Source organism: Poromitra crassiceps (assembly GCF_964638095.1).
Source record: "Poromitra crassiceps genome assembly, chromosome: 22".
Classification (NCBI taxonomy): domain Eukaryota; kingdom Metazoa; phylum Chordata; class Actinopteri; order Beryciformes; family Melamphaidae; genus Poromitra; species Poromitra crassiceps.
The window spans coordinates 10,708,055-10,723,303 of record NC_139647.1 but is presented as its reverse complement, the minus strand read 5'-3'; the positions used below and the strand labels follow the sequence as shown (position 1 = coordinate 10,723,303).

Below are 15,249 nucleotides of genomic sequence, written 5' to 3'. Positions count from 1 at the left end.
AAAGGATCAATACAAACTTTTGAAACGGATACTATACTATACTCATTTGCAACAGGTATCGATAGTATTGATATTTGATAAGTATCAATACAACAATTTTGAAATGGATACAATGCTCATTTGCAACAGTTTCGATACCAGCAGTGCTTTCTCTTAATGAAAAATCACTGATTTTTCCTTCCCTATCATTGGTGGGTTTCTGTTGCTTCAACAAGCTAAACGTGTTCTGATAGGCTGATGGCTAGAGCAGGGCTAATCTGCTGTCAGTGCAAAGTTTTAATGAGTTTTAGCGGGCCTAGATTATGGAGAGGTGTGCGTCTGTCCGTCCATCTGTCTTAACTATATTTTTGATGTGTCGTCATCATCACGTGGTATCGAAAATCGTATCGAGTATCGATATTTTCCTGGGTATCGGTATCGAAGTAGAAATTCTAGTATCGTGACATCCCTAGTGCACGGTCATAAACTGGCCCTGTGGTAGTGAAGGGACTTTTTTTTTGCCCCTCTCTATCATCAGAGTTGCCCATCCCTGCTCTAAGAGATGCAAACCGAGCGGCCTCGACCCGTACACCTATAGCACACGCACAGCGAGCTCGACCCGTATACCTATTATTAGCACACAACCAGCACAGCCTTAGCATGTTAAGTGAACAACAAGAGATGACCTCCACCCCGGTGGCTTTGAAGCAACATCCAGAGACTGGAAATGCTGTCAGAGCTCAGGGAGGGGAAAAAGAGCCCTCCCTAATCGTGCTTCTCTGGCATTGAGGGCGCTAATTAATTAGCATTAGCCTACACGAATGTCACGCTTAACACCACACGGCACGACGGCAGTAAAGATAGCCTCCTGCAAACATCATGGCGTCGTCGACTCGGTGACCGGGGGAAACAACAATTAAAAGCTGTCGGCTTTCATTAACAAACTTGCCGGCTCTTGATTGGCCGCCGCTAACGAGACCGCAGGACCACATGGTTTGATTTCAAATGCTGCCGTAGCCATTGTTGTCGTTGTTGAATACTACCGGTAGTTCTTGAATTAAGGCGCTGTTGCTGCCGCGAGTCAAGCGCTCTTTTAATCCAAGGAACAAATGGATTTGGGAATCTTCCTTGCTGGCCATAACGTCAAGAGACCTCATCAACAATGGATTACAGCGGCGGGCCTATTTACATAAGCAATTTGCTTAGCTGTCATGCTTTCCCAGAGGTGCCTTTGAGCACGGACAAGATTGTATCTCCCTCCACACATCACCCCCCCCCATTCAACCTCAGTGACTTTCACATACAGTAGCTGGGGATATTACAATCCAATATGAGGCTGGGCAGGGTAGAGTAGTTTATAAAATGCCACAATGATGGATTCACACAAATTTGTCAGATAATATTGGTATGTGTTAGTTGTTGAAACCAATATATACAGTAATTTTTCATTTGCATTCATATTATGCCGCAAGTAGGCCTACGTTACACACTATGAAAAGCAGATGAGAGGAGATCCTTTTAGAAAGGTTTTGTGACCAAAAAATGCGGCTGAAAGACATCACACAACTTAAAATGTAGTGGAAAAGCCAATTAACATAATGTAAATATAGCTATACAGTGGAAGGACGTACAGTATGTGGGTATGTGATTTTAATCGTTTTTAAATTGTGGAAAATCACAATAATATTGTTAAAAAGATGATATAGCTACAGTTAAATATAACTATTGTGATACGATAATCCGGCCATATTTCCCAATGCATAGCCTACCCTCCAAATAGGATTATCTGGTCGAACCCTCTATATAGTTCACACAGGAATATAGAAAATCATTAAAATGACTTGAGATGGATGACACAGCGCTGCTTTGGATGGAGGCACCAAAGTGCTGAGGCAGCTAAAGAGAGCCTTCACCTAAGCACACTATACCACCACCCATCATCTGACCTCCACTCCCCTCCCCTCTCCTCTCCCCTCCTCCCCTCTCCTCTCCTCTCCTTTCCTCCCCTCCCCTCTCCTCCCCTCTCCTCCCCTCCCCTCCCCTCCCCTCTCCGGCACACACAACCTCAACAGCTCAGTGGAACAGCCATGCACGGTGCTCATTCCACGCCTCTCCACTCATTGATCCAGTTGTGCTGATATAGGAGTTAATTAAATGAGAAGGCTCCTAGCTCATTGAAAAGCTGCAGTAGTCAAGAGAGAGGAGTCAGAGGAGACAGGCTCCTTATCAACATAGTAATGAGGAGCATTGAGCCGGTGTGGCTCGTCTGGCTGGTCCAGGTCATCATTGCGTATAAACGGCGATGAGACTCGAGGGCCTCAGGTGTTGCATCTTTGTTTGGCTTCTCCATGGTGAGTGGTGCCTCGTGCCTACGTATGTGTCTATAGCATGGGAGTGCTAGGGTCTGGGTAATTACAGTGTAAACAGAGCAGGAGCCAGGCTGAGCAGAAAATGTTGTTCCTGGAGTGCGGCACTCCCCGGGAGGTGTTCAGAGTCAGGTCAACGTCAGTTAAAACGCAATTCTTAACGTGTCATTGTGTGCAGAGGTTGTCAGCACATCCATCACTCAGAAACTCACTGACAGCTTATTTCAGTGGAGAGAACAGACTGCAAAACGGGAGGCGAAGAGAGTCTGTGTGTTTTCATCTGTGGGTTTCATCTAGGTATTACGGTAAAACGAAATCGTGGAGTTGAGACTTTTGAGCGCCAGCAGCACAAATGGAGACAGATGAGCTCGTTTTCAGACTGGTGCATCTGTCCGGGAACACAGGGACTTGTCGTGTCTGTCATGACCCGGCTTTTCAGACCACCTGTGGCAGCCACGGAACAACCGTTTAGTTGTTTCGGTGTACGTGCTGAGCTGGCTGCCTGGAGAGTTGTTGTTCTCACACATTTTAAACAGGGACTCCACAAAAAAAGCAGTTTTCCTAAACCTTGTTCAACTTTCATTTTATAAATTTCCTTTTCTGTTGAGTATTATTCTGTTGAGTACGTCACAAGTTCTTCTCAAGATCAAGGGAACGCAAACCCACCACAACATCGTTCAACTGCATTTCCAAGAATGGTTGAAAAGAAATCTATACAGAATCATGTCGTTACGCGATCTTTATCAAACATCTTTAATAATAAATCAATTCTAGGCTCTTGATGTGAGTGGAAAAAGGACTGCCTGTGTAATTTCCCTCTAATCTATCTGCAAGAAATGTGATTTGCTGATGTTATCAGATTCTCCTTCATCATGAAAATATGTGATTAAAACCTTAGTTTCAGCTGAATTGTCCTTTGTGGAGGCAGGCACGCGTTAGCACCACACACACTGCTTTGATCAGCTGTTGGCACACAGCGTCCACTATAGGCTATATATAAATACGCTCCATCCAATCGTGAAGGCCGTAACTAATGTATCAGCCACGCAGAGTAAGAAGGAACAATGCGAGTGGATGGTGAAAAGAAGAACAACCGCCTCCTTGGCACCGGGCTACAGTAAGCCACTTGGCTACAGTAAGCCACCGTGGAGATAGAACCTCCCAAGTCGACGCGCACTCCCAACGGCCACAATGACCTCAACACAAGAGTGATGATGTCACAGGCTGCTCTCCATACATCCTGTTTAACCATGAGCAGCAAAGCCCTCATCTCCCCGGTAACCTTACTTACTACACCACCACCAGTGTGTCTCTCACATTTGAGACACATGCAGACCAGAGTCGTGTATATACTGTAGAGGAGTCGCGACATCTCCATTCACTCCAATGGACCCGTTTTTTACTCTCATGAGTTCCAGGAAGTAAGGTCCTGGTTTAATCAGCACTGTCGAGTTGCAGCAAAATGGACAGTTAACTTTGTGATGTACTTTGAACTTTTTTTTTTTATCAAATTGTACATTATCAGCTTCATTTTAGCATTCAAAAGTACCGCGAGACCCCTTCCTGGCTGTTCATTGGCTAATGAGTCACTAATTTTGATCCTCCGCTTTCTTGTTGTTGTTTTTACATTGTCACCTTTCACCTTCAACATGGAGGATCAGTGTTGAATCGGGTTAAATTGTAGCCTACTTTGACTGAGGACTGGTAATGCATTACCTACTGGCCCAACAGCAGTTCAAACAGCCTCGTTAAAATATAGCCTAACTTACAGAGTAATTAGCACTAAATAAGTTGTCAGGGCCCTAAAGTGCAACTGCTTTACGGTACTTCAGTCACATAGATACATCTCTTTTAGGTTTCTGAAAGAGTTTGCGGCTCATTAAATTTCGGAGGGTGCAGCTTGTTTTTTTGATGACGCTTCCAACTATGATGGGATTTGGCACAGCGGCTGTGCTACTAGGCGGAAAAGTTAATTCAGCATCGGATGAGCACTTCAGTCGAATTGCTAATTTGGGGGTACAACAGGGCATAAAATCCCAAATTTTGAAGCGATCCGGTGGGCTAGTTCGACCCCCGCAATATTCTTCTGGGTGGTGCTGGCCTGGCACTGAGAGGTGGAGGCTGTAATAAGTAGCAGCTCGGCGGCGCACCCCCGCTCCTGTTCAAAGGAGGTGAGCCCTGAGGCTGAGGGAATCCTCCTCCTAACATCCACCCTCCCTCTGAATAACTTGCCTGCCAATTGCAAACGTATGGATTTTCCCGGGGGTGCATAAAATGATGAACTGACTAGAATTTAATCTGTCAGTTTCATATACATCCTTACTGTTTCAATTTAATAAAGTAGATCCATGAAGATGAGTGAGTGGCAGCACGGTAGGAACAGTAGTCAGAATGGGTGTGCAGAGTACAGCTAAAGCATGGGGCTGATATGGACACCGACTAAATTTACACGCACACAATAATCTGATTATCATTCTCTCACTTTAATTATGATAATAGTCCTTCTATTAAGCTGTGTATACACGGAGCACAAAGGCGTTGCAATTTTTCCTGTTTACATACAATCTTGCATATCGCAATTATTGAGTCAAGGTGCTTCCTGTATAACGTGTCGGTCGTTTCCATCTCGTCATAAACTGCAGTTATTGTTCTCATACTTCTGCTGCTCACATATACAGTAGGTATCAAAGCTGTAAAATAAGATGGTGGTAACTAACTTTTATGTTGGTGTGAACAATCATACAGTAAACCAACTATTATCATATTACTCTACTCCTATATGATATGGGATAAGAAGAATCATAATGACTAATCAGAATCACTTTTATTGCCCCAGTATGGAAGTTACATACGAGGAATTTGTCTTAGTGTCTGTCTGCAGCGTAGCGGTCACATCAATATACAGAGAGAAGAGGTAGGAAAGCTAGCTAAAGACAATCACAAAGTTGCAAGTGCAATCAAATCGAGTAAATACATACAATATGTACATGAGTGGAGGAGTGTTCTGTGGATGATAAATATGAATTTACGTTGAATTTACATGAGATTTACAGACTGAGTTAAATAGACGTTAAATAGGCAGTGAATTTACATGAATTTACCGTCCGAGTTAAATATGAGTTTACATTGAATTTACATGAAATTTACAGTCCCAGTTAAACAGGCATTAAATTAGGTATGAGTTACAGTTTTATGCGGGGGGGGGTTCAGCTGAGTTCAGGAGGAGGTAGTGGGTTTGTGCGGGGGGTGTTGGTAAGCTTAGCTGTTTAGATGTTCCATGCTTTGTCAGTTGCTTGTACTGGTGTGCATGTTAACCGTAACTTCCACGCTGGTTGAGGTGTGGACCAAAGAAGCTGGTGTGGGTGGGCACGCACAAAATGACAATACTGTCTACACCACAATCTGGATATACTTTTTCACACAACTGTGTCACACACACTTTGGCACATTCGGGCACGGCTGACCTTCATGGAAAGCAAATCTGCTTAGGCCGATTTACAGTGCAGATTTGGACCCTGCGCTCGCTGCCAGAGTTCTCTTTTGTGGTCACAATAATCAGCTCAATTCCATATCTAATAGCATGAAAAAAGCTGAGCTGCTGATGACCTTCAGGCTTCTAGCAGCAGGCCTCACCTAAGCACCCCCCCCCTTCCCCTACACACACCCCCTGGCAGAGGAGACCTCCAGCGAGACGTCCCAGATATGAGAGGGGGTAACCAAGCATGGCTTCCATCCATCATCACATTATACACGTGACACGTTCCTAGTTTAATGTCCTTTTTGCAGAGTTGACTGGAGACACAGTGGGCCACACAGCAACATGGATAGCAGCTCATAATTAGTCTACGCCAACAGCAGTCATTTAGCACATCAAGGATGAAACCACTTCCAGAGTACTAATGAGGGGGGCTTTGTCACATCACAAGGGTCTCATCCGTTACAACCATACAGCATCTCCATCATGAACACTACAGTATCATATGGCTACATTGTCCATAATGAACACTACAGAAGTAGCATGTGGCTACATTGTCCATAATGAACACTACAGAAGCATGTGGCTATGTTGTCCATAATGAACACTACAGAAACATATGGCTACATAGTCCATAATGAACACTAAAGAAGAAGCCTGTGGCTATGTTGTCCATAATGAACACTACAGAAGAAGCATGTGGCTATGTTGTCCATAATGAACACTACAGAAGTAGCATGTAGCTATGTTGTCCATAATGAACACTACAGAAGTAGCATGTGGCTACATTGTCCATAATGAACACTACAGAAGAAGCATGTGGCTATGTTGTCCATAATGAACACTACAGAAGAAGCATGTGGCTACATTGTCCATAATGAACACTACAGAAATAGCATGTGGCTATGTTGTCCATAATGAACACTACAGAAGTAGCATGTGGCTATGTTGTCCATAATGAACACTACAGAAGAAGCATGTGGCTATGTTGTCCATAATGAACACTACAGAAGAAGAAGCATGTGGCTATGTTGTCCATAAAGAACACTACAGAAGAAGCATGTGGCTTGGTGTCCATAATGAACACTACAGAAGAAGCATGTGGCTATGTTGTCCATAATGAACACTACAGAAGAAGAAGCATGTGGCTATGCTGTCCATAATGAACACTACAGAAGAAGAAGCATGTGGCTATGTTGTCCATAATGAACACTACAGAAGAAGAAGCATGTGGCTATGTTGTCCATAATGAACACTACAGAAGAAGAAGCATGTGGCTATGTTGTCCATAATGAACACTACGGAAGAAGCATGTAGCTATGTTGTCCATAATGAACACTACAGAAGAAGCATGTAGCTATGTTGTCCATAATGAACACTACAGAAGTAGCATGTAGCTATGTTGTCCATAATGAACACTATAGAAGAAGCATGTGGCTATGTTGTCCATAATGAACACTACAGAAGAAGCATGTGGCTATGTTGTCCATAATGAACACTACAGAAGAAGAAGCATGTGGCTATGTTGTCCATAATGAACACTACAGAAGAAGAAGCATGTGGTTATGTTGTCCATAATGAACACTACAGAAGAAGAAGCATGTGGCTATGTTGTCCATAATGAACACTACAGAAGAAGAAGCATGTGGCTATGTTGTCCATAATGAACACTACGGAAGAAGCATGTAGCTATGTTGTCCATAATGAACACTACAGAAGAAGCATGTAGCTATGTTGTCCATAATGAACACTACAGAAGTAGCATGTAGCTATGTTGTCCATAATGAACACTATAGAAGAAGCATGTGGCTATGTTGTCCATAATGAACACTACAGAACCATGTAGCTATGTTGTCCATAATGAACACTACAGAAGTAGCATGTAGCTATGTTGTCCATAATGAACACTACAGAAGTAGCATGTAGCTATGTTGTCCATAATGAACACTACAGAAGAAGCATGTGGCTACATTGTCATCACAGTGTGCCACGTTTCGGAGCAGCAGAGAAGCATTAAGATAATAACCGTGTATGCACAAACCAAGGAGACAGAACGGGTGTATCGGCAGCAGCCATGCATGGCTAAACACAGAACACTTGCTTCCAGTAATAGTGTGTTACGCTGAACGCCAACCTTCACCTTCTAGGACAGTTCTTCTGCCTAAAGGGCAAACAGCTGGTGAGCGTGAGAATGTGAGCGGGTGGTGTATAATGTAATGGACTGAGAAGGTGGAGAGGAAGACACATGGGAGACAGGAACACGCACCAGCATATGGCTGGAGAAATAGCGGCTGCAGACGCTAATGAGGAGAAGGTAGGTACAGTACAGTGAGCCAGTGTGCAAAAGCACATGGCCACCAAGGGATTGAATTGGCTCAAAATGTCTATATAGCAAACTGCTGTTATGCAGTGTGATATACTGAAAAACTTCCCAGCTGGCGTGTGTGTAGAAACGGAGGCAGTAGAAGCTGCTTTGTATGTGGTTGCATAATTAACAGGCCTACTTTTCAATTTTGATCAGGCTTAAATTGGAAGACATAAAAGCACTGTACCAAAAGACGGTCAAGTCCATAAGATGTATGAAGCAGATGAAATGAAGCATTGCTAAAGAGATTTCCCCGGGCTATAAATCATATTCTCCAGATGTAAGGAGGGAGGGTGCTTGTTTGGTACAGAAGACCCCGGTAAAAGGGTTAGGGTTATGGTTATTTTCTTTCCGTGAAAGTGAAATGCAAAAATTAGCATCCCAACTAAAATCGTGACTCATCGTAATCGCAATATCCTGTCAATATAATGGTAATATTGACATTTAGCATTATGGTAGCTTTACTTAGCAGCCAATATTTACATGACAACCACAAACGTTACTAGGCTACAGCATGGTAAGAGAGGTGAATCAGGGTGATCTTTACAACTTTCATCACGGGCACGCATTCATTGACGTCTTTGAGGACGAGGCATCGAAAATATTGGAAGTGGTTTTCTCTGACGGAGTTTCATGACAGTGTCTAACGAGGCCCAGATGGCTCTTCAGAAAGCGCCGGCATCAGCTGCCCAATCTCACTAAGTCCAGTTCGATTTCTCAACCAAGTCGTTTTAATGAGGACACCACCGGGATCGTGACAAAAGTAGGCTGTTCAATCAGAATTGTTCAACAACACAATATCCTCGAGACTTTCTATTCTCTGGAAAACGTGTAAGTTCTGCTCCACATTCCAGCACCTGTTTTTCCTCATAGTGCTGCTGCCTCTCCCTTGTTTTATGGGGGTTAGGGTGAAGGCAGACAGGGGTGGCAGCATTCAGACTGCAACAGTATGAGTCAGTGCACTTAGAACAATTATTTTTCCAATTTTCTGACGTTCATTGGGTGATTAAGGGGATACGTTTGCTAGAATGCTTTGCGCTACAAATCTGCCTTTTTACCCCTGACCGTAAAGCAGGAAAACAAGACAGGGAACAGTGGTGCTGCTGCTGTTGACACAACCAACAGTAACAATGGAACATAATGCTATAGCAACATGGACAGTCATTTCCAATACAAATGCACTGTACGGTCATGGTCATGGTCATGGTCACAGACGCTGGACAACTTCCAGAGTGTATACTGGGCACTGAAGAGCTCCAGCAGGGTAAACTCATCAAAGACATGGTCGTCATTTGGGTTTCTAGAAATAGACCCTAGATGAGTTGCTAGTGAAGCAGAGAGGAACATGCTTGCCTGGGGAAACAAGATTGCTTGTACAGTAATTGCATGGCCAGTCGCTCCTGTATTTCCTGTCCATCACTCTACAGCCCTGTGTCTAACTCATGGGAAGACTGACTGAAGAAGTGGGTAGTCAGTTAGTGGACTGAACTAAACGGTTGTTCAACTGAGGCTAGAATGTGAGGTTTGGCTTTAGCACCGCAGTTCAAGCCTAAGTTCATCATATTTTTCCAATGTGGATCTCTTGAAAAATGATGTTTGTCAAGAATAGGCTTAGTCACACAACACTGTGCTAATTAGGGATTGGTATCTCTGCAAATCGGATTCTGAATAACAATACCACGTCTTTTATTATGATCATTCCACTCCAATCCTTTGTTATATAAATAGCAACACATTTCACAATGCAAAAGACAAATACTTGTCATATGCGCCATCTGCTTTTAGAAAACAGAATCAGAACCGACTAATTTGATTGGATCAGTAAAGAAATTCATAATATGCTAGAAACCTGAGATCCCACTGGAAAAGATCATCTAAGAGCATCTAATGAGTTTTCAAACTCTCTATCCTTTGATGTTTTAAAATTGGCATGATACAATACAGTAGATGTCACCTTCATCCAGACCTGGTGATATGCCAGTGTTTAAAATGTAAGCATGTAAAGAGCAGTAGTAAGGACATGCATGGTGGTCCATAGAGTGGATAGGATATCCAGTCAACTAATCAATCATTTCCTGTAACCATACCTGACTGAAATTCTATCATATGACTTCACCTCATGTAGCCTAGCCCGGGGCTGCTACGAAGTCCACTCCCCCTTGGATCAATTTTCTCACCTACTGGAGAAAAACCCTCTAAATTGCAGTGCATGTCCGTTAGCACTGCGTCTGCAATACTTACTGTAATATATATCAATGAGGAAGATGGGACAGCGGGGAACACCTCGGTGAAAAGTTCAATCCGAGAAGAAAAGCTACGCCAGTTCTCGTCACGAAAATATAATAATGCCACAAACAACAAACGGCATATAATGTTCAAATCTCATCAATTAGGGTATCTGTCATGTTGTCATAGGCAGCTCTGTGTAGCTGTCAATCATCAGACTCTAAGGCAAAAGGCTTGATTCAGTAATTAGCCTGCGGGCAGTCCAATTGATATTCCATTCATCATGTAGAATGTCAGAATGTTTTGATACAATAAGCCCTTTTACCTTTTCAATCACACGTGTAAATCAGACAAGACCATTTCATGAGATCACAAGTGGAGAGTCACAATTAACCAGTTTGGCCATAGAAGTGCAGTATAAAAGTAACCAGGCCGCCTCTGGAGAGTAGACAGGCTTATCAATCATTCTCCATCTTATCAGCTTGGCAGGGGACAACAGTCACAAACCGTCACACTCTTATTACACTAATCCGGATAAGTTCAAGCGGCGAGTCCAGCAGGGCTGCTAAATTAGTTTACTCTATACCCGCCTTATTGGATTAAAACCCCAGCAGTGTGTCTCAGCCCCCTGGCCCCAGCAACTGCGACCCACCGACTGCTCACTTTTAATGAATGTGCCAGCTTAAATCCAAAATAAATAAAAGGAAAAGTGATAGGATCTCAGTTTGTGGAACATTCCCCCAAATCCAGCAATCATTTTACTTCAGTGTTTACCATCAAATCCTATACGAGGGATCAGCCGAGCAGCATTTTGGTAAACAAACCGCGTCGCTGGATGGCATTCGGCAATGGAACCCTATATGGAGCCTGAGTTTGAGCGTCTGACTCTAGCCGGCTGACCGTGTTTACAATTTAAAAACTTGCGACAGTTCACACAACTTTAACATGACACGCATTATATTTTACATCAAACTCTTGAGCTAATTCTGCTCTCACTCAGAATGTCAAAATATAAGCAACCCGATCTCATGGGAGAGTGTATGTATGTATGACACGCGGGTGTTTTCTCATGGAATAGATAGGCGGAAAACGCAGTTCCGCGTGCAGTTCAGACGCAACTTCGCCTCGTCCACTTACATTAGAAATCTAACATGCATAATAACTTTACGTGGAAGTTATGGGGGTTAGGTTTAGGGTTAGGGTTAGGGTCAGGGTTAGGTTAAGGGTTAGGTTAAGGGTTTGGGTTAGTGGTTGCGAGTATGTTAACGTACTTTGCCGCCATTGTTGCCGCCAAACTGCACGCCAACTCGCATTTCCGAATATCTATTCCACGAGAAAACACCCCGCGTGTCATACATACGCATTTCATGAGATCGGGGCTGATATAAGCGATGCGATGTATACTTTTTGACATATTAATGTTTGTAATTGGCACAACTCATACTAGTTAACTGCTGCGGGGTTACGCATTTTTTGGGTGGCATTGGCGTCACACTGATTCATCCTATAGATGCCAGGTGTTGCATATAAACATTTTTGGAATCAATAACAATACCATAGAGCCGCCAACTTTCACACAGTGTGATTTACAGCCCTTTTTACAAGGGCTGTTCATTCGCAATGACTCTACTGCCCCTGCCACAATTCAAGACAGGAGCCTTTTATAAGACAGCTGAGTCAATACAATAGTGATCCGGTGCAGGTTAAGTGTGTGCCTCTGGAGTCCACACAGTCTGCTCTGCGGCCCTGGCTATCCCTATGGGGGAGTTGACCCATCATGACTGACTGCGCTCGGGGGGTACGGAAGCAGCGGTCAAGAAGGGTTATCTTTGCTAACCGCCTCCAGTTGGGCTCGGACAAGATATCTCTCGCATCCTCTGAGGGATCGCCCTAACCAACACTACATGCTCGCGAGCACGAGTCCCAAAGCTTTATTATAGACATAGATCCATAAAGAGAGAGTTCACACAATATACTGCAGTGAAGAAGAACTCACAAATGTACACGGTGTTTTGGCTGTCACGGACTGGCAGGCCTGTGTCAGGGGCTGCGGCAGCCACGCTTCGCCGGACAAAGACATAGGATGACAGGCAAACAAAAAGACAACCTGAGTGGGATGAAACACAAAGGGGAACTTATCAGCGCCAACTCTGCCGCGTCAAATCACGTTGAAATGGGCCTACTTTGTTTTAGAGCAGAGGACGATATTAGTACCGTGACACAGGGGTGAATGCGCTGCCATTGTACTAGTTCACCTCACGGCAGGCGGACAGTACCAGGGACCGGCAGAGGTGCGACGTGGACCGAGCAAGTCCCTTCCGACAGCTACTTAACCTGCAGGACGACCTCACAGTCACCCCCGTTACACTGCGAGGCACGCTTCACTGCACAAAGCCTCGGGCAGTGGCCAGTGTGTGCGTGGGCCAAGGGAGAGAGAGAGGGATGAGAAAGCAGAGAGAAAGGTGAGAGAGAGAGGGATGTCGAGGAGAGAAGAACCCCCAAAATCACAGCAACGCTGTCATTCCTTTCCAGTGAAGTAGTGCTGTAGGGGCCGCCGGTCAGCAGCAGCACTGCAAGTTTTACCGCTTCACTTCCTCATTCTTTCCTATTCAGCTGCATCCTGTGCCTGCTCCTCCGCCCTCAGCAGGCGGTGGCTGAACAGGGCTCAGGGTTGGAGCCCCAGAGGGAGCGGGTCGCTCGGCGAGGCAGAGAGAGAGAGGAGAGGAGGAGGTAGCGAATAATTATGTAGCGAACAATGGACAGCTTCGCCAAACAGCAATTACCTTCCTGTTCCTGGCTGCGACTGTGGAGAGGGCAGTGCGAGCCAATGTGGGGGTATGTCTGTGAAGCTGCTGCACCTAGCGGTATGTTGCTAACAGTCAGTAGCCTATAATATAGGAGCTGCTGCATCAGCCTGCAGGAAAGCCCAGGCTCTCCCCACCGAACGGGGAAACACCCGCAGGAGGGAGGCCGGCTTGAGAGTCTGACATCATCTGAAAGAAAGTGTGGGGTTCCATGTTTCCTGTGAAGTGTGTGTGTGTGTGTGTGTGTGTGTGTGTGTGTGTGTGTGTGTGTGTGTGTGTGTGTGTGTGTGTGTGTGTGTGTGTGTGTGTGTGTGTGCACGATATAGTCACTCTTTATTCAGGCGCATGCAAACACACACACACACACACACACACACACACAGTTCCCCTCTCTAGCTGTAGGGAGACATTCATTATTCTGTGCTCACAAGCCACAGAGTTTCTGCTGCTGCAACCCCCCCTACCCCCCCCCCCCCCCCCCATCCACACACACACACACACACACACACACACTGCGGTTCACACCATGAGGAAGCTGAGACGAGGCGGACCATCGGTCACACACACTGTCAACTACGCCAACTAAAAATGTGCAGCCAAATGTTGAAGACATCGAGCATTATTATCATCATCATGGCAACAACAAACAGTCACGTTGTAATGGTTAGGCGAGAAGACATCCATCCTTGTCGGTAATCAAACCAACCCCCCAATATGCAGCTATTCTCGGGACAACACTGAATCCTATAGTAGAACATCTTCAAGGTGATCGCGTATAAAATTCCACATAATAGCACAAGTCAAAATAGCCCTGATTGAAAGAAGCGTGCGTGTAAGGTAAAGTTGAAGGGCACAGCAGGAGAGAGCAGGAGAGATTTGATGTAGGAGCTGGCTGTCTGAAGCAGGCTAGTTACGGTAAGCGACGGGGCACAGCGGCGCCAACGGGATGGTGTGGGGCTTTCCAGCAAGCACTCCTAAAAAAAACTGCATTGCTGCCAAAGCCTTACCACTGTGGATTAAAAATAACACCACCCGCTGTAAAACACGCAATGACTAGTCCTATATCAGCCTATATCATCTCTCGCCATCTGAAGAAGAAGCTACAATCTTGAGGCTAGTTAGCTTTACTTCCTTAGCCCGCCCAGCAGAGCGGAGCAGCCCCACCAGCGCCAACGCTTTCTCGCCCGCCCGTCCAGCCCCAGCCCCAGCCCCAGCCTCTCCTGCCCGGGTACACCTCCCCCCTGCGTCCTGGGACTCACCGGTCTGATGTGCTGGTGGTGTCGCTGTGAAGAGACAACAAGTGCGGGGAGGCTGCCGGCCGCCACTCCGCTGCTCCGGGACAACAGGAGGACTGATCTGCACACTTTCGCAGCCATCTCTGTAGTGAAATCTCACAGCCGGGAAGGAGACTGCTGCTGCGGGCGGACCCAGAGAGACACACCGAGGGGAAGAGGGAGGGTGGTGGGCGGGTTGCGGGGCTGGACTATGGCTTCTTCATACACATGCCCAGTGTTGCACCACTATGCAATATAATAACTCATAAATGCTTGCCAATAATAATAATAAAAAAAATACTGACGTTATCCAAAAACTAATACTGTAGGGAAGTTGTAGCTTCTGCTTATTTTGTGCTGGATTATTTAGATCGGAACTCGCCACAGATGACCGATAAGGCCACAGAGATGTCTTTCAAGCTTCATCACTGACATCACAACAGCAACTATGGGATCACTGATGACATCACAGGTGCATCTGCTGTGATGTCATGCTGCAGTGACATCATCATTAGGCCGCTGGTTTGAATCCGGCCCATGGGTGTTGGTGCTGGTGCATGGTTTCATCAGTCAGCATGGGAGGGCCTTTTCTACAAATACAGCATAGCCTAATCCTACAGTATAGTTAAAATGACGGAGTCTGTCTGTGGCAGCGGTGTCAGTCACGATTTGTGATGGAAGTGATGTCACTTGAGCAATTGTGATGTCACTCAGGCAGTTGTGATGTCATCAGTGATGTCACTCGAGCAACTATGATGTC

General features: G+C 45.2%; 1 protein-coding gene across 3 annotated transcripts in view; it reads right to left on the bottom strand.

Annotated features, from left to right (window-relative positions):
* Positions 1-14,597, bottom strand: part of mcu (mitochondrial calcium uniporter) — a gene marked incomplete at its 5' end in the record, with an annotated part of 87,211 nt that extends 72,614 nt beyond the window's left edge. For 2 of the 3 annotated variants that reach the window (XM_083658474.1, XM_083658475.1), the window contains one exon: positions 14,475-14,597. In XM_083658474.1, the coding sequence (XP_083514600.1) occupies positions 14,475-14,591 (117 nt within the window). The remainder of the gene's footprint in view (positions 1-14,474) is intronic. The other variant, XM_083658476.1, reaches the window with a different exon arrangement.
* Between the last annotated feature and the right edge of the window lie 652 nt (positions 14,598-15,249).